The 20,397-nt window shown below is 42.3% G+C and overlaps 1 protein-coding gene across 4 annotated transcripts in view; it reads right to left on the bottom strand.

Moving 5' to 3' along the window:
• COP1 (COP1 E3 ubiquitin ligase) overlaps window positions 1–19,397 on the bottom strand; it is a 260,438-nt gene extending 241,041 nt beyond the window's left edge. For 3 of the 4 annotated variants that reach the window (XM_025920949.2, XM_086694422.1, XM_086694423.1), the window contains exon 1: window positions 18,717–19,395. In XM_025920949.2, the coding sequence (XP_025776734.1) occupies window positions 18,717–19,117 (401 nt within the window). In that variant the 5' untranslated portion in view covers window positions 19,118–19,395. Of the gene's footprint in view, window positions 1–18,716 lie in introns of all 4 variants that reach the window. The other variant, XM_086694424.1, reaches the window with a different exon arrangement.
• Between the last annotated feature and the right edge of the window lie 1,000 nt (window positions 19,398–20,397).

Raw genomic sequence — 20,397 nt, 5'->3', positions numbered from 1 at the left:
CGTTCAGTTCCAGCCTCTGTCCCATCATCACACTCCTTCCTACTTTCACTTGATGCAATAAAATGCCCTAAAAAAGAACTTTAATCTTTTTTTCAAAAGTAGAGATTATATTTATTTGGTATTTCTACCTAAACTATCTCCATTAAGACCTGGGTTTAATGTCTTATGTCACATATTCCATAAACAAAGACAGAGCATGCAACTCTTGATCTCAGAGTCATGAGTTCAAGCCCCGCACTGGGTATAGAGTTCACATACGTATATACATACATACATAAAAACTTAAAAAAAAAAAAAAAAAAGGTAATAGCCCAGTCAGTTAAGCATCCAACTTGGGCTCAGGTCATGATCTCATGGTCCGTGGGTTCGAGCCCTACATCAGGCTCCACACTGGCAGTGCGGAGCCGGCTTGGGACTTTTTTCTCTCTCTGCACCATCCCCCCCCCACCACTCTCTCTCTCTCTCTCTCTCTCTCAAAAATAAAAGGAACGAAGGAGACTCAAAACAGCTTTCTTCTCCCAAATGTCTGTTTATTTATTTTGAGGAGCAGAGATTTTAAAAGGATAAGACCACAATGGGCCAGGAAAGAAAGGACATGATGATTACTAATACCAGTAACAGGTGGGGCACCTGGGTGCTTCAGTCAGTTAGACATTTGACTCTTGATTTTATCTGACTCTTGATTTCAGCTCAGGTCGACGGCTGGGTCAGGTCATGGTTCCTGAATTGAGCCCCGAGCTGACAGTGCAGAGCTGCTTGGGATTCTCTTTCTCCCTCTCTCTCTGCCTTTCCCACACTCACACGTGTGCACTCTCTCTGTGTAAATAAATAAAACTTGAAAAAAAAATACAAGTAACAGGCATGAAAAGATAAAGTGGAGGGGCGCCTGGGTGGCTCAGTTGGTAAGCATCCGACTTCAGCTCAGGTCATGATCTCACAGTTTGTGAGTTCAAGCCCTGTGTATCGAGCTCTGTGCTGACAGCTCAGAGCCCGGAGCCTGCTTCAGATTCTGTGTCTCCCTCTCTCTCTGCTCCTCCCCCACTCAAACTCTGTCTCTCTCTCAAAAATAAACATTAAAAAAAAATTTAATAAAAAAAATAAAGTGGAGTCAATCTCTGGTATTCACCAGAAATAAACAAATCAATAAAAGTAGCTTGGATCGGGGAATCAAATATGGCCAAGAAGTGTTACTACTGATTCCCCCAGGATGAAAATTACCCAATACACTCTCAATCTTGTCCTGGATATTATTCTATTCACACATTCCCAGGACTCCTCCTTAAACAGAGCATTAATTCTAACTATCATCAAAGGCTTAGAATTGGAGAATTTTCATTGGGTTTGTATACATTTAAGATAGGTGGAAGAATTAGGACAATGACTTCATGGGGGAACACCAGGACTAGGCCTCATAGGATCTAGAGGGTTGGATTCAAGGTGGATCTACAGACTTCAGCACAGCAGTACAGATCTTCACTAGTGCTCTACCATTAATGTGACTAACAGCTTCTATTTGCTGCTATCAAGAATATCAGTTTGCAATATACAGTCCTTCCAACAATACTACATCAAGAACTTTAATCAAAACAGTCCAATTCAGGTGTTTACTTATTTCAAATTCCGAATACAGAAAACATGATTGCCCCAAAACATCCTTTCAAGACAATTCCAAGATGATGTAATTGTTATATTTTAGTCACACTTCAGAAGAGGCCAATCACAGACCAATCAACTAAAGAAGATACAAGTTCACACAGAAGAAAAAAAAACGTTGCCTACAGAGGAGGGGCTACAGAAACAGAAATCTCTATTGTAAGGAAGTAGGGACAGGAAGGTGTCCCATATCTTACATGGACAACACCCCTAGCCCATTATCCAGGGATAAAAGACATCTCTAAGTTGCATGGAAGAGGTGTCCTTTATATCCTTATGTGGATTTTTTAAAGTAACTTTCTTAAAAAATTGTTTTATTAAGTTTTGTTTTACAAATACAGTACTGAATTTAAATTATAATCTAATTAAATTAGCCTTCTGTTCCTTTTTTTTTTTTAATGTTTATTTTTGAGAGAGTGTACACGCACACATACTTATGGGGGAAGGGCAGAGAGAGGGAGACAGAGGACTCAAAGCAGGCTCCAAGCTGTCAGCACAGAGCCCTATGCGGGGCTCAAACTCACAAACTGTGAGATCATGACTTGAGCCAAAGTTGGACGCTTAATGGCCTGAGCTCACAGGCACCCCTAGCCTTCTGCTCTTGAACTTTTGAAAAACCCAAAACTATAAATAAAACATACTTGCACAGAAATTGCATTCAACCAAAAGGTGAAAATCTGGACAGGACAATGACTTTTCTCTGAACTTTACTTTGGCTATGAAAAAGTATATTGTTGCCTGACTCAAGTTAATTATTAAAGATCAAAACACAACCTTCAAAAAGTAGTAGCAGAAGAGCCAGTAAGTCCATAAAAAGATGTTCAGTATCACTAGTCAATATGGGAAAATAAATCAAAGCCACAATGAAATACCTGACATGCACTACATTGACTGTAATCAAAAAAATTTTAGGGATGCTTGGGTGGTTCAGTCGGTTAAGCACTTAACTTCAGGTCATGAACTCGCCGTTTGTGGGTTCAAGCCCTGCATCAGGCTCTGTGCTGACAGCTACGAGCCTGGAGTCTACTTCAGGCTCGCTCGTTCTCTCTCTCTCTCTTTCTCTCTCTCTCTCTGCTCCCCCCCCCATTCACATTCTGTCTCTCTCTCAAAAATAAACATTAAAAAACATTTGAAAAATAAAATATTACCAAAAAAATGAATATTGTATGTCTAAACAACCCACAGTTCAAGCAAGAAATTACTAAGTATTTTCAACTGAATGAAAATTGAAAGATACCTCTAATGCAAGGATTAGAAAAGGCCAAATCAGTTATCTAACCTTCCATATTCACAAACCAAAAGAAAATGAAATTCAAAACCGAACGAAATAATAAAAATAAAACCAAAAATTAGTAAAATGGAAGATGGACAGGGATGCCTGGGTGGCTCAGTCCACCTCTGGATTTCGGCTCAGGTCATAATCTCATGCTTTTTGAGTTCCAGCCCTGTGTCAGGCTCACTGAAAGTGAGGAGTCTGTTGGAATTCTCTCTCCCTCTCTCTGCCCCTCCCCACCACAGGCGCACACACTCACTCATTACCTAAATAAACTTTAAAAAATAAATTAGAAAATAAAATGGACAAACTATATAGAAAATTAGTAATCCCAAAATGAGTAATTTGAAAAAAATAATAAAATTAATAATCCCCTAAACTGTTCAAGAAAAAAAAAAAAGAAAACACAAATTACCACTAGCAGGAATGAAAGAAGCAGTATCCCCCCAGGGCAGGGCCCCTGGGTTCAGCTTAGACTCTTGATTTCGTCTCAGGTCATGATGTCACAGCTCGTGGGATCAAGCCCCAAGTCTCATAGGGCTCCACATTGACAGCAGGGAGCCTGCTTGGGATTTTCGCTCCTCCACTGCTCACATGCACTCAAGTGTGCTCACTCTGCCCCGCAAAATAAATAAATAAACTTAAAAGAAAAAAAGGGCACCATCCCTCAAAATCCCATAAACATCAAAATGTAAGAAGAGGGGTGCCTGGGTGGCTCAGTTGGTTAAGTGTCCAACTGTGGCTCAGGACATGATCTCGCCAATCAGAGTTGTAGCCCGACATTGGGCTCTGTGCTGACAGCTCAGAGCCAGGAGCCTGTTTCAATGTCTCCCTCCCTCTCTCTCTCTCTCTCTCTGCCCCTCCCCCTGCTCATGCTGTCTCTCTCACTCTCTCTCAAAAATAAATAAAAGTTAAAAAATAATAAATAAAAGTGTAAGGAAATATTATGAACTTTACGTTAATAAGTTCAATAACTTGGGTGAAATGGACAAATCCCTTAACAAACTACCAAAGCTCACTTAAGACATAAAGAACAGTTACTGGCACAAAAACAGACACTCAGGTCAATGAACAGAACAGAGAACCCAGAAACGGACCCACAAACATATGGCCAACTAATCTCTGACAAAGCAGGAAAGAATATCCAATGGAATAAAAACAGACTCTTCAGCAAATGGTACTGGGAAAACTGGACAGTGACATGCAGAAGAATGAACCTGGACCATGTTCTTACACCATACACAAAAATAAACTCAAAATGGATAAAAGACCTAAATGTAAGATAGGAAGCCATCAAAATCTTCGAGGAGAAAGCAGGCAAAAACCTCTTTGACCTCAGCCTCAGCAACTTCTTACTCAACACATCTCCGGAGGCAAGGGAAACAAAAGCAAAAATGAACTATTGGGACCTCATCAAAATAAAAACCTTCCGCACAGCAAAGGAAACAATCAGCAAAACTTAAAGGCAATCGACAGAATGGGAGAAGATATTTGCAAATGACATATCAGATAAAGAGTTAGTATCCAAAATCTATAGAAAATTTATCAAACACCCAAAAAGCAGATAATCCAGTGAAGAAATGGGCAAAAGACATGAATAGATACTTCTCCAAAGAAGACATCCAGATGGCCAACCGACACATGAAAAAATGCTCAACCTCACTCATCATCAGGGAAATACAAATCAAAACCACAATGAGATACCACCTCACACCTGTCAGGATGGCTAACATTAACAACTCAGGCAACAACAGATATCGGTGAGGATGTGGAAAAAGAGGATCTCTTTTGCACTGCTGGTGGGAATACAAACTGGTGCAGCCACTCTGGAAAACAGTGCGGAGGTTCCTCAAAAAATTAAAAATATAACTACCCTACGACCTAGCAATTGCACTACTAGGCATTTATCCATGGGATGCAGGTGTGCTGTTTCGAAAGGACACATGCACCCCTAATGTTTATAGCAGCACTATCAACAATAGCCAAACTATGTAAAAAGTCCAAATGTCCATCAATGGATGAATGGATAAAGAAGATGTGGTATAGGGGTGCCTGGGTGGCTCAGTCGGTTGAGCATCCGACTTCGGCTCAGGTCATGATCTCACGGTCTGTGGGTTCGAGCCCCGTGTCAGGCTCTGTGCTGACAACTCAGAGCCTGGAGCCTGCTTCAGATTCTGTGTCTCCCTCTCTCTCTGCCCCTGCCCCGCTCATGCTCTGTCTCTCTGTCAAAAATAAATAAACATTAAAAAAAAAAGAAGAAGTGGTATATATATACGATGGGAGTATTACATGGCAATCAAAAAGAATGAAATCTTGCCATTTGCAACTATGTGGAAGGAACTAGAGGGTATTATGCTAACCGAAATTAGAGAAAAACAAGTATCATATGACTTAACTCATATAAGGACTTTACAACACAAAACAGATGAACATAAAGGAAGGGAAGCAAAAATAATATGAAAACAGGGAGGGGGACAAAACAGAAGCGACTCATAAATATGGAGAACAAACTGAGGGTTGCTGGAGGGGTTGTGGGAGGGGGGATGGGCTAAACGGGTAAGGGGCATTAAGGAATCTACTCCTGAAATCATTGTTGCACTACATGCTAACTAATGTGGATTATGTAAATTTTTTTTAATTTTAAGAAAAAAAAGAAAGAACAGACACAGCCCTTTGATCATACATTGGTGAACTATACCAAACACGTAAGGAAGAAACATACCAATTCCATACAAACTCTTTCAGAAAACAGAAGAGATGACATTTAGGGTGGCTAGGTGGCTCAGTAGGTTAAGCATCTGACTCTTAGTTTTGGCTCACATCATGGTTTGTGAGATCAAGCCCCAGAGTCCAGCGCTGTGCTGACATCACGGAACCTGCTTGGGATTCTCTCTCACTTCTCTCTCTCTGCCCCTCCCCTGATTTCTCTATCCCTCTCAAAATAAACATTTAGGAAAAGAAAAAGAAGAGATAACATTTCTCATCTCCTTTAAGAAGGGCTTTACACTGTGTGATGGGCTGAAATCTGTATGTTGAAATCCTAGCCCCCCAGTACCTCCAAATGTGACTGTATTTAGAGACTGAGCATCAAGGAGACAATTAAGGTTAAATGAAATCATATATTAGGCCCTAATCCAATGAATGATGTCCTTTTAAGAGATCAGAGACAGGGCACCTGGGTGGCTCAGTCAGTTAAGCATCCAACTTCGGCTCTTAGGTTCAAGCCCCATGTCAGCTCTGTGCTGACAGTGTAGCGCCTAGAGCCTGCTTCAGATTCTGTGTCTCCCTCTCTCTCTCTGCCCCTCCCCTGCTCACACTCTATCTCTCCGTCTCCAAAATAAATAAGCATTAAAAAAAAAAAAAAAATTAGGGGCACCTGGGTGGCTCAGTCAGTTAAGCATCCGACTTCGGCTCGGGTCATGATCTCACAGTCCGTGGGTTCGAGCCCCGCATCGGGCTCTGTGCTGACAGCTCAGAGCCTGGAGCCTGCTTCGGATTCTGTGTCTCCCTCTCTTCCCCTCCCCTGCTCATGCTCTGTCTCCCTCTGTCTCACAAATAAATAAAAACATTAAAAAAAAATTAAAGGGTGCCTGGGTGGCTCAGTCGGTTAAAGGTCCAATTTCAGCTCAAGTAATGATCTCACATCATGGTTCATGGGTTCAAGCCCCACAGCAGGCTCTGGGCTGACAGCACAGAGCCTATTTGGGATTCTCAATCTCCCTCTGTCTCTGCCCCTCCCCCACTGGCACTTTCTCTCTCTCTCTCTCTCTCAAAATAAATAAATTTTAAAGAAATTAAAAGAACCAAATCCTAAAAAAGAATTAGAAGAAATTAGAGGGGTGCCTGGGTGCCTCAGTTGCAGTCAGTTGAGCATCTGACTTTTTGGCTCAGGTCACAATCTCATGGTTCATGGTTTTGAGCCCCACATGGTTTTGAGCCCCAGGCTCTGTGCTGGCAGTGCAAAGCCTGCTTAGGATTCTCTCTCTCTGCCCCTCCCCTGCTCCCTCTCACTCTCAAAATAAATAAAACTTAAAAAAAAAATTTTTTTTTAAAAGAAAGAAGAAGAGATTAGAATACAAACAACAGAGATCATGAGGTAACCATGTGAAGACAGAGCAAGAAGGTAGCCATCTGGAAGACAAGGAGAGAGGTCTAAGAAGAACCCAAACCTACCAATACCTTGACCTTGGATTCCTAGCCTCAAACTGTATGAAAATAAACGGCTGTTATTTAAGCTACCCAGTCTGTCCATTATGTTACAGCAAACCTAGCAAATAATACCTGGTATCAAAACCAAACCGTGTGTGTGTGTGTGTTTTTACAAGAACACCATAGACCAGTATCACTCATGAAAATTCAAAAAAAAAAAAATCCCTTTAAAAAATTAGTAAGTGGAGTATGCAAATTGGGGAAAAAAAGTAACACTGTCTTGATTTGCACGTGACACAATTGTCTTCTCAGAAGCCCCATAGGTTCTACCTAAAAAACAACTGTTAAAGGAAGTAAATTTAGCAATCACAAGATACAATGGCAACACACAAAAATAAATTTTATTGGGGTGCCTAGGTGGCTCAGTCAGTTGAGCATCCAACTATTGATTTTTGGCTGAGGATTTCACAGTTCGTGAGATCGAGCTCCATGTCTCGCTCTGCACTGACAGCACAGAGCCCGCTTGGGATTCTCTCTCTCCCTCTCTCTCTGCCCCTCTCATGCTCTCTCTCAAAAATAAATAAAATAGGGGCGCCTGGGTGGCTCGGTCGGTTAAGCGTCCGACTTCGGCTCAGGTCATGATCTCACGGTCCGTGAGTTCGAGCCCCGCGTCGGGCTCTATGCTGACAGCTCAGAGCCTGGAGCCTGTTTCGGATTCTGTGTCTCCCTCTCTCTGTGACCCTCCCCCGTTCATGCTCTGTCTCTCTCTGTCTCAAAAATAAATAAACGTTAAAAAAAAATTTTTTTTTAATAAATAAATAAATAAAATAAATTTTATTTCTATACATTAGCAACAATTAGAAGTTGAAATTAAAATAATATTTACAGCATCATTATAAACATGAAATACTTAGGGCTAAGTTTAATAATATACGTTTAAGTTCCAAACACTTAAAACTACAAAATTATAAAACTACTGAAAAAAATTAAAGACCTAAATAATTGAAGAAATACACGATGTTCATAGTTCAAAGATTCAAAATCATTAAAATGTCATATCTTTCCAAATTGAGTCACAGATTTAAAGTAACCCAAATCATGGGGGCACGTGGTTAGCTTAGTCAGTTGAGAGTGTGACTTGGGCTCAGGTCATGATCTCATGTCTTGTGAGTTCCAGCCCCAGGTCAGGCTCTGTGCTGACAGCTTGGAGCCTGGAGCCTGGAGCCTGCTTCAGATTCTGTGTTTCCCTCCTTCTCTGCCCCTTGCCCTCTCTCTCAAAAATAAATAACCATTAAAAAAAAATTAAAGTAACCCAAATTAAAATCCTAGCATGCTTTTTGATGAAATTGGTAAACTAATCCTAAAATCCAGGTGGAAATGCAAAGGACCTAGATAACCAAAACGAGATACAGGAACAAATTTATACTGTCTGATTTCAAGATTTACTAAAATGATATAGTAATCAAGATGGTGGTATAGGCATAAGGATAAATATATAGATCAATGGAACAAAGACTCCAGAAATAAACTCATACACATGGTTAATTAATTTTAATTTTTTTTAACGTTTTATTTATTTTTGAGACAGTGAGAGACAGAGCATGAACGGGAGAGGGTCAGAGAGAGGGAGACACAGAATCCGAAACAGGCTCCAGGCTCTGAGCTGTCAGCACAGAGCCCGACGCGGGGCTCAAACTCACGGACCAAGAGATCATGACCTGAGCCGAAGTCGGCCACTTAACCGACTGAGCCACCCAGGCGCCCTGGTTAATTAATTTTTAAGAAAGCTTCCAAGAAATTCAATGAACAAAAATGGCCTTTTCAACAAATGGGTGCCATAATAACTGGATACCCACAGTAGAGAGGAAAAATCTTCAACCCTTACCACACACAGTATATAAAAACTAACATGAAATGATCATTTATCTAACCAGGAGAAAACCATAAAGTATCTAGAAGAAATATTTAAGAAAATCTTTGAATTTCACGTTAGACAACAATTTTTTGGATGGAACACAAAAGTCATAACCCATAAGAGAAACAAGTTATACACTGGACTTAAAATTTCAAACTTTTGCACTTCAAAGACATCAGTAAAAATATAAACAGGTAAGCAACAGACTGGGAGAAAACATGACAATATGTTGGAATGATGAAAGACAACTCAAGATAAATGAGAAAAGAGAGCAGATTAGAACACGTTATAAAAAATATGCAGGGGTGCCTGGATGGCTCAGTCTGTTGAGCATCCATCCGACTTCAGCTCAGGTCATGATCTAGTGGTTCACGAGTTCAAGCCCCGCATCAGGCTTTGTGCTGACAGTTCAGAGCCTGGAGCTTGCTTTGGATTCTGCGTCTCCCTCTCTCTCTGCCCCTCCCCGACTCGCATTCTTTCTCTCTCTCTCTCAAAATAAATAAAAACATTTAAAAATTTTATGAAAGATATGCAAATGAAAATAAGCACATGAAAATATGTTGTGTCATCAGTCATTAAGACAATGCAAATTAGGATAATGAAATACTACCACACACCCACTAGCACAACCAAAATTGTAAAGACTTCGAAAAAACACTGAAAGACCAAATGCCAGCAAGAACATGAACTGGAACTCTTCTACTTTGCCGACAGAAATGAAAATGATACAACCGCTTTTACAAACAGTTTTGCAGGGGCGCCCAGGTGGCTCAGTCAGTTGAGCATCTGACTTCCACTCAGGTCATAATCTCATGGTTTGTGAGTTCAAGCCTCATGTCGGGCTCACTGCTGTCAGTTGGAGCCCGCTTTGGATCCTCGGTCCCACTCTCTCTCTGCCCCTCCCCCACTCACTTTCTCTCTCAAAAATAAATGAACATTAAAAAAATTAAAAACAGTTTTGCGGTATATTATAAAGTTAAATATGGGGCGCCTGGGTGGCGCAGTCGGTTAAGCGTCCGACTTCAGCCAGGTCACGATCTCGCGGTCCGTGAGTTCGAGCCCCGCGTCGGGCTCTGGGCTGATGGCTCGGAGCCTGGAGCCTGTTTCCGATTCTGTGTCTCCCTCTCTCTCTGCCCCTCCCCCGTTCATGCTCTGTCTCTCTCTGTCCCAAAAATAAATAAACGTTGAAAAAAAAAAAAAAATATTCTATAAAGTTAAATATGCACTTGGCCATACAACCCAACAATAATACACTCCTAGATATTTACCCAAGAGATATGAAGGTATGTCCACATGAATACCTGAACATGAATTTTTACAACTTTCTTTACGATTACCAAAAACTAGAAACAAAAAAAAATCAAATCTCTTTAAACTGATTATACATACATATCATCTTATATATCCATATAACAGAATACTACTCAGCAATTAAAAGAAAAAATTAGTGATATACTCAACATTAAGTCTCAAAAACATTATGCCAAATAAAAAAAGAGTCAGACACAGGGGTGCCTGGGTGGCTCAGTTGGTTGAGAATCTCACTTCAGCTCAGGTCATGATCTCACAGTTCCTGAGTTCGAGCCCCACATCAGGCTAGGCTCTCTGGTGTCAGCACAGAGCCCGCTTCAGATCCTCTGTCCCCCTCTCTTTCTGCCCCCTCCCAAAAAAATAAATAAAACATTAAAAAAATAGTCAGACACAAAAGACTGCATATTGAAAAACTCCCTTAATACAAAATCCTAGGAAAGGCAAAACTATAGTGCTAGAAAAATCACTGGTTGCCAGGTGTTGAAGTGGGGGGAACAGATACGTGCAAAGTGCTGGCACAAGCGAACTTTCCAGTGTAATAAAAATGTTCTAGATCTCGATTAGGGTGGTGATAATACAGACGTATTCACTTATCAAAACTCACTGAACTACACAATTAAAACTAGTGATTTCTACTGTATACAAATTATACCTTAATAAAGCTGATTTTAAACAAAATCTCCAGGGGCGCCTAGATGGCTCAGTCGGTTAAGCATCCGACTTTGGCTCAGGTCACGATCTTGCAGTTAGGTGAGTTTGAGCCCCACACTGGGCTCTCTGCTGACAGCCCAGAGCCTGGAGCCTGCTTCATATTCTGTGTCTCCCCCTCTGCCCCTCCCCCGCTCGCTTTCTCACATTCTATTCTGTCTCTGTCTCTCAAAAATAAATAAGCATTAAAAAAAAATTTTAAACAAAAACTCCCAGCCTCTGAATTAAAGGCAAAGTAATACAGTGGCTAACTTGAGCTCTGAACCAAAATGTCTGGATATAAATACAGATACCACCACTATTAACTGTATGAACTGCAACAAATTACATAACCTCTCTGTCATTTCCTCATCTACAAAATGGAAATTATGAAAGTATCTGCATCAAACAATTATCATGAAGACTGAATAGGTAATGTTAAACCATTAGAACAGTGCCTTGCAGGGGCACCTGGGTGGCTCTGTCGGTTAAGCATCTGACTTCTGGGCTCAGGTTCAAGCCCAGAGTCAGGTTCTGTGCTGACAGTGGAGCCCGCAGTCCACCTGAAGTTTTGTCTCCCCCTCTCTATGGCCCCCTCTCAAAAATAAATAAACATTAAAAAGAAGAAGAAGAAGAAGAAGAAGAAGAAGAAAAGAAAGAAAGAAAGAAAGAAAGAAAGAAAGAAAGAAAGAAAGAAAGAGAGAGAGAGAGAAACAGAAAGAAACAGTGCCTTGCAAATAACAACGGCCTATCCTAGAGCATGTATTTTATCAGGAGTATGTATACCAAGCCAATGGTTAGTACATCACATTCACTTTAGGGTGGACTTGGCATTTATTAACTTTGAATTTAAAGTATCTAAAGGAGTCCCAAAAATAGTTATCTGTAATTTTTACTTAACCAACTTTGTCTCAATACCTCCATTAAACCCAAAATGCTGATCTGTGAAGTAACACTGAAGCCACGGAATTCCAATACAAGAGACTACTTGGGCTTGGGGTCATGTGTTCCAGCTCTGAATTTGGTGAAGAACAGCACCCACCCCAAACCGCACAGATTAGGAAGAGAGAAAGATGGGCTTCCACAGGTTAATACCAGAATTTAAGTGAACAGAAATCAGACCACCTATTATACAACCCTACTCTCTACATAGAAACAGAGACAAAAACAGTTCATGAAACTTAATTATGAAAAATGAAAGAACAATTAACTTGTATGAAGAGAAAACAATTTACTCTCAATGAAATATTAGTTGAGATGGTAGGAACCTATACATCTAGAACGTGGCACATACATGTATGAAGAGAGACGGCAAAGAACAAGTGAAGGGCACAGATGGGGAAACACCACATACAAAAACAAGTCAAGAATTTAAGAAGCCTTTTATTTTGTATAATACAAATTTTAACAGGAAAGAGAAGACTAATTCCACTGTTAAACCTTTTCTCCCAAGCTATAGCAGCTTTGAGGAAAAGGACTGCAGGCTAAAGTAAGTATTCAAAACAGAAAGAAAACCCCAGTAACAATATATACATTTAAGGAGAAAAAATGAGCAACAAGGTTTAAGGCTACAGTTACTTTAATCAATAACAATTTTTAGGGGCTCCTGGCTGGTTCAGTAGTTAGAGCATGTGACTCTTGACCTCCGGGTTGTGGATTCCAACCCCACATCAGGTGTCAAGATTACTTACAAAAATAAAATCTTTTAAAAAAAATAAAAAACATTTTTTAGAATATGATCAAATAAGTAATGTTGGTTTATAATCAGAAAAGGCTTTGGGGTGCCTGGGTGGCTCAGTCGATTAAGCATCCAACTCTGCGTTTCATCTCAGGTCATGATTTCATGGTTCCTGGGTTCGAGCCCCGCCCTGGGCTCCATGCTGACAGCTCAGAACCTGCTTAGGATGGTCTCTTTCCCTCCCCAGGGCACCTGCGCACAGGCGCACGCGCACGCTCTCTCTCTCTCTCTCTCTCTAAAATTAACTTAAAAAAGAAAAAGATTTGTAAAAGGAAAAGGTAGCTATTAACACATTTAGTAATGAACTGCATCAGTACTTTCCTTTCAATTTATAGACCAGAATTCAAGTTGATAGTCTTTCATACGCTATTTCATAATCTTCTCTTTCGTTTGCTCTACCACTTCATTCACCTAAGTCTTCTGCTGACAATGAGGCAGACAACCCGCCATCTGACAGCCAGAAAGAGCATTATGAACTGCTATGATTTAATATCATTTTCTGCAGAGCATCTTTCGCCATCATTGTCACCCAAATGGTACATGCATTATAACGCAAGAGATTCATCAAGCTTCAGTTTTGCAGATTCAAGCAAGTTCTTGCCTGATGTTACTACAATAACAACATAATGAATTCTACAGTTTATTTCAGTAGCTGAATACACTTTAACAGCTCTTGAAAATACATTTAATCCTATTTAGAAGCTCACTAGGCTTTCAATAGGCCACCTAAATTTTTCATTTACTTTTCAGTTGCAAGAGAAATCATACACCATAATTCAGGAACTTTCAAATATTTTTCACCCTGATACCCAGTAAAACATACACTGCACATACACTGTATGTAAGTATGTAACCAAAAGTTCAAAGTTGTCTGTACCATGACAAGTTATATGATTTCTATTTTATTTCACTTATTGACAGCCAGAAAAACACAATAGCAAGAATGATCAATAGGTTTCATCTTTAGTGCTAAATGTGATTAGTAGGTAATGGCTTCCTATAGTGCTATGTTGAGGACTCCGACATACATGTAAATTCAAAAGACGGGGCGCCTGGGTGGCACAGTCGGTTAAGCGTCCGACTTCAGCCAGGTCACGATCTCGCGGTCCGTGAGTTCGAGCCCCGCGTCGGGCTCTGGGCTGATGGCTCAGAGCCTGGAGCCTGTTTCTGATTCTGTGTCTCCCTCTCTCTCTGCCCCTCCCCCGTTCATGCTCTGTCTCTCTCTGTCCCAAAAATAAATAAACGTTGAAAAAAAAAAAAATTCAAAAGAATGACGTCCGCCATGGTACTAAGAAGAAGCAACGATGTCAGGATATGAAACTATAATTATATGACTAAAAGTCTCTCTCTCTGCATTAAATCATGAGCTCCTTCAGGACGGTCTATTATTAACAGCATGACACAAGAGAGGCAGTCACATATTTATTAAAGAGTAGATCTATTCAATGTAGATCCTACCTATTTTCTATTAGGCAGGTGATCAGAATTAACCTTCCTACAAGGGGCTTACTATCTACTTGAAAATACTTATTTCTGGGGCGCCTGGGTGGCTCCGTCGGTTAAGCATCCGACTTCCGCCTAGGTCATGATCTCACCGTTCCTGAGTTCAAGCCTGGTGTCAGGCTCTGTACTGACAGCTTCAAGCCTGGAGCCTGTTTCAGATTCTCTCTCTCCCTCTCTCTCTCTCTCTCTTTCTGCCCCTACCTCACTCAGTCTCTCGCTCTCTCTCTCTCAAAAATAAACATTAGAAAAATAAATAAAAAAGAAAATATTTATTTCTGCCTCAACTTAGAGAATAACTGAGACCTGCAGAGGTAGAAAAAGGAATTTAGGTAGTTGGAAAAGCTAATGAAGAAGCAACAGTAATGTGATAGAAGAAAGAAGTCATCTTAGATTCATCAATTTAAATGGCTCATGTAAGAAAAATTAGAAAAATCAAAATAACAAAGACTTCCTTTGAATGTTAAAGATTTACCCAACTTCAGCTAAATACTACCCTCTCCTGTACTACAGATTCTCCAACTACAATACACTATTAGAATTATCTTCAACTTGGGGCACCTAGGTGGTTCAGTTGGTTAAGTGTCTGACTCTTGATTTCTGCTTAGGTCATGATCTCATGGTTTTTGAGCTTGAGTCCAGCATCAGGCTCTGCATGGTACCAGTGTGGAGCCTGCCTGAAATTCTCTCTCCCTCTCTCTCTGCCCCTACCCCATTTGTGCTCTTTAATCTTACAAAAAATAAATAAATAACTTAAAAAAAAATTCTCTACAACTTAATACTTTCAATCCTTTGTATGAAAAAAATATTTACATGAAAACCATAAATTCCTAAAATGTTCATCAATTGTGCAATTAAATGTAAACTTACTTTCAAATATGATAGAAGTCAAGAGAATCCAATGTGTGTTACTGAAAATCAGGCATTTGATTTTAAATCAACTGTTCTCAAAAAAGGGGAAAGATAGGTTATTATCACCTAGGTAGCTTTTGCAAATTACACTACCACTCAAGCCTCCAATTCTAGTATGTCTTCTTGGGACGTGGGCAGGAGGAGAGAGTGGTCAGGGATAAACAATATATCTCCTGTGACTATGAAACAGCTGTTTCCCTCCAACCTACCACATTTAAGAACCAGGAGGCTAGGGGTGCCTGGCTGGCTCAATTGGTGGAGTATGCAACTCTTAATCTTGGGATTGTAAATTCAAACCCCGAGCTGGGTGCAGAGATTTCCTTAAAAATAAAATCTTTAAAAAAAAGCGGGGGGGGGGGGGGGGGGGGAGTACCATAGGCTAAAAAATACAAATAAAGCACTAAATTGAGAACTGGGAGATCTGAGTTCTCATTTTACCCATAGCTGACCAATCTGAAACAAAATTACTTCTCTGTACCTCAACGGGAATACAATTATATTAGTATTATAGCAAAACTGGAAGTTATCTATAACTTCACAGAATTGTTTTAAGGATAAAATGAAATGTGAAGTATAAACATAGGTTTTAAAATCTGATGAATAGGGAATTATCACCATTATTCAAGCTTTAGCTTCATTTAAATGGAAAAGCATAAAGTAATTTCAGTTGGTTCCGTTTGACCTTGAGGCATAAAAGACAAGAACCACCACCCAAAGCCAATTAGAAATGAAAAAGATTCCTTGGCCCCCGCCTAATCCTAATCCCTTTCTTCTACCCCAAAAGGCTGGCCAAACCAAATCTAGCTTGAGAATTGGGAAGATAGATTCCTATTAATGAATTCTTCTGAATATTCAACCTCACCAAAAAAGAAATAATGGACTAATGAGATTCTTAGAAAGTAAAATATTCACAATTTTTTAAAATGTTTCATTTATTTTTAAGACAGAGAGAGACAGAGCATGAGTGGGGATGGGGCAGAGAGAGAGGGAAACACAGACAGAATCCGAAGCAGGCTCTGAGCTGTCAACACAGAGCCCGACACGGGGCTCGAACTCACAAACCGTAAGATCATGACCTGAGCCAAAGTCGGACACTCAACTGACTGAGCCACCCAACTGACTGAGCCACCCAAGTGCCCCAGAAATATTCACAATTTTTTTTTAATTTTTTTTTTTAACGTTTATTTATTTTTGAGAGAGACAGGAGAGAGACAGAGCATGAACAGGGGAGGGTCAGAGAGGGAGACACAGAATCTGAAACAGGCTCCAGGCTCTGAACTGTCAGCACAGAGCCCGACGTGGGGCTTGAACTCACCGACCGTGAGATCATGACCTGAGCCGAAGTCGGCCGTTTAACCGGCTGAGCCACCCAGGCACCCCTCACAATTTTTAACTAAAGACTTTCACTGGGTACTTCCAGGTTAGGACTTGGGAAAATAGACTGAAATTGTTAAAAAGTAGGTGACTAACAAAAATTTTAATAATCTTACCTCCCCAAGACCCCGCAAAGAAAAAAAAAAAATCAATGCCAGCTGTTTATACTACTCTATGGCTCTCCAACTCCCCACAAAATGGCCAATAGTAAGTACAATGCAACCCATGTGGTGCCTCGCAGACACTGTGTGCCAAATAAGTATCTTGAACGAATGATGGATTCCTTTATTTCTCACATATTCTATGTGAATGCTATATGAATGCTGACATATTTGTTTTCTTTCAGCCTTCTGAAAATTAAAATGCCAATGATGGCTAAAAGGACAAATCTGAAAATGCTCATTTTGCTTCATTAGCTTATACTTCATCATATGGCACTCTCAACTGGATACAAACACCTCTTAGACCCAATCACAAACTGGTTATTTATAAATAACAGTCACAATTACAGCCAAGTTTCAATGAAAAATGAATGAATTCTGAATCCAGAATAATTTAAGAACAAAGCAAAAATACGAATGAAGACATTTCTTCATTCTTCGGGGTGCCTGGGCGGGTCAGTCGGCTAAGCACCCGAATTTGGCCAAGGTCACAATCTCACTGTTTGTGAGTTCAAGCCCATCATCCGGCTCTCTGCTGTCAGCACGGGACCCACTCTGGATCCACTGTCCCCTCTCTCTCTCTGCCCTCCCCCACTTGCACTGAGTCTCTCTCAAAATAAATAAGCAAATTTTTAAAAGAAGAAAGAAAGGGGTGTCTGGGTGGCTCAGTCAGTTAAAAAGCGGACTCTTGGTATCAGCTCAGGGCCTGATCTCACTGTTCATGAGTTCAAGGCCCACACAGGGCTCTGTGCTGACAGCAAGGAGCCTGCTTGGAATTCTCTCTCTCCCTCCCTCTCTCCCTCTCTCTCCCCCCTCCCCTCTCCCCTGTCCCTCCCTTCCTCCCTCTCTCTCTCAGAATAAATAAAATTTTTAAAGAAAATACATTGAAAAAAAGGAAAAAAAAGAACTACACCTAAGTGTAATCAATGTATTTCCTACAGTTCCAACTTCTAGCCCTATCTTATTTAATGACAACAATTCACATCATCCTCAACCCTGAAGTAAATCAACTTCCCCTACAATGACAGTGCAGGCCAACTTCCCACATCACTAATATACGAAGTCTATCAACAATTTCCTCCAGAGGAAAAGCATAAAATCCTGCCAGTTCTCACTTAGCTAAAAGCAATTCCTTTCTCATAATCCTACCATTTGGATTGGGTTCTGGATACCAAACCCAATGAAAATCCCAAAACGCTTTCAGTAAAACAATCAACTCCATCTCTCGCTTAATAAGGATAACCCATCTATGTCAAGTATCAAAACTGAATGCTACTGTGTGTCATTCAAGATGCCAACTACGATGCCAAAATGTGTAATACCTGGCGTTTCTCAAAACAGAAGTTCCAGTATACTGTACAGTGTTATACAAATCTAATACAATTACATCTGACACATGGATAATATTTAATAGATGTGATTCCCTTTTTCAAGACATTCAGTGACAAGTGGAATTTTTTGTGAACAGACTTCATGACCACAGTAGCCTTAACTGCAGATTTAAAAGTGGCCTACCCTTTGAAGTGGGAGGATACTCACGCACAGGAGAGATATTTACATGAAATACTACTTCTCCTTAAAACACTGACAACCCAAGTCTAGAGCACCATCTACCATACTTTCAATAAGCAAATTTTGACCAACTCCACCATGGGAAGCTTAATCCTCTCCCTTTACGAGTTTAATTCACTCCAACAAGCAAAACGGACCGACAGGGTGTCTAACTCACCAGATAGCCATAAAATCCAAGGCCCAACTTTCTCCTTTTACGCACAACCATTTATTTGACCTTCCTTCTCGCCCCCTCTTATTTATTCCTTCAACTCCCCTCACTTCCTCCCCTCCAGCACCGTCCTCTATACTACCCGTACCCTCCCAGCCCCCGGGACTACCAAGCTTTCTTCCCCCCCATCAACCACCAGCCTCAAGGTCTGCAGGCACCGCCAAGGCACCAACCAGACCACCCTCCCACCGGACCCCACCAGCCCAAACAAGAGAAACTCCGCATCCAGCGAAAGGGAGGGCAATGCTCTTCAAACTCACCACACGAAGTCGTTGCTTTTGTCCTCGTAGGAGTTGATGAGCCCGTTGCACAGCGGGGGAAGCAGAGGTCGCTTCCTGCTGCCGCTGCCGAGGCTGGAGCTGCTCCCTCCTACGCCGGCGCTGGGCCTGGCCGCGCAGCTGAGCCGAGACTGGCCGGCGGACACCGCCCCGCCGCCGCTGCCGGACACGGCGGCCGCCACCAGCACAGGCCGCGCCGGGCCCCCGAGGCCGCCCGAGCCCGCGGCCTGGGCCGCCCCGCCGGACGCCGCCGCCGCGGCCGCCGCGGAAGGGGGCGACGGGGAAGAGGACAAGGACGAGGAGGCGGAAGTCACCGAGGAGGCCGCCGACGAGCCAGGGCTGGTCCCGGCGGAGCCCGACCCGGCCTGGCGGCTCCCAGACATCGTGACTCCCCCCACCTCCGGCCGGGCGCTCAGAGGAGAGGGACCGCGACCCGCCGCCGCCTCCCTCCGCTCAGCCTCAGTGCATCCTGAGGCCGCGCGCCGCGCCGGGAGGTGGGGCTGAGGAACAATAAAGTTGGCTTTTTCAAGGCTGGCACCCGGCAGCGTCCGACGGGAGGGGGCGGAGGAACCTAAAAGCGGAGGAGAAACCACTACCGCTGTCGAGACCGCCGCCGCCACCACCGCGGGCCCCGCAGCAGCCAACCCGGGCGCGCCGAAGGCCGGCCGTGCGCGCACACGAGAGGCGGAAGGGGCGGGAGCGGCGGCGGAGACGACTCCGCGGACCGCTCGGACGCGCGCAGCGCGCTCCCGGCGGCGGTCTAGCAAAGCCGGTCGGGCTCCTCGGCAACTAGTGCTGCTCGTGACGAATGGAGGGCAGGCTGTCCTAAAGGGTGAAAGGACTGCGGAGGGAGGAATGAATGGTAGGGTGGCCAAATGGTTTGGAAGCGAGGGGGAGAGAGAAGTGCGCTCGAAGCTACTGCGCAGGCGCTCTGGTCGCCGACCCTCTTGGTGGCCCGGGGGTCTCTGCTCCACACTCGGAACGGCGCCGGCGCGGAGTCGCTGCACCACGCCTGTTGGGGGAGAGCCGCATTCCTGAACCTGAAGAGGGAGCGGTCGCTGTGGCCGTCGCCCGAGAGGCGGGCGGTGTGACCCAGTGGCGAGGGCCCGGCAGGTGCTTCCGAGTCGCGGTTTGAAGGCTCTGTAGACTGGGACGCAAGGAAAAAACCCAGAAGCCCTGAGCTGTTGAAAAGAGCACTGAACTGAGAGTCAAGGAGTCCGGGTTCTGCTGTTAAACTATTTCACAGTATCGTGAGGAATAAAGTAACGTGAAGTCAGTGAACCGTGCTTTGTAAATTGCAAACGTGGTGGCAGATATTACCAATTTTATTCGACAATGCTCTCTTGTATTTTGAAAAATTATTTACCAAATTAAGCATAACAATAATGGGAAAACATTTAATCTGAACACAGCTCAGTTAAGAACCTCCATTTAATGTGGATCTGATATAATTATCACAAAACAAAGAAACCTGGCAGTTAATAACACGAAAAAATGTGCGATTTCTGGTAGCTTTTTGGAATATCGAAAATTAATTACAGATTTTCATTTGCTATTTTGAGAACCCCAAGATTCTGAGGCATGCAAATTAGAAACAACTGGGTGATTTTCAGTATCCTTTCCAACTCTGTCATCCTTTGCTTCTTAGAGGGAAAGATCCCAG

This window comes from Puma concolor, chromosome E4 (assembly GCF_028749965.1).
Source record: "Puma concolor isolate L17-30 chromosome E4, mPumCon1.1.hap2, whole genome shotgun sequence".
NCBI lineage: Eukaryota > Metazoa > Chordata > Mammalia > Carnivora > Felidae > Puma > Puma concolor.
This window is presented reverse-complemented; position numbering and strand designations above follow the sequence as displayed.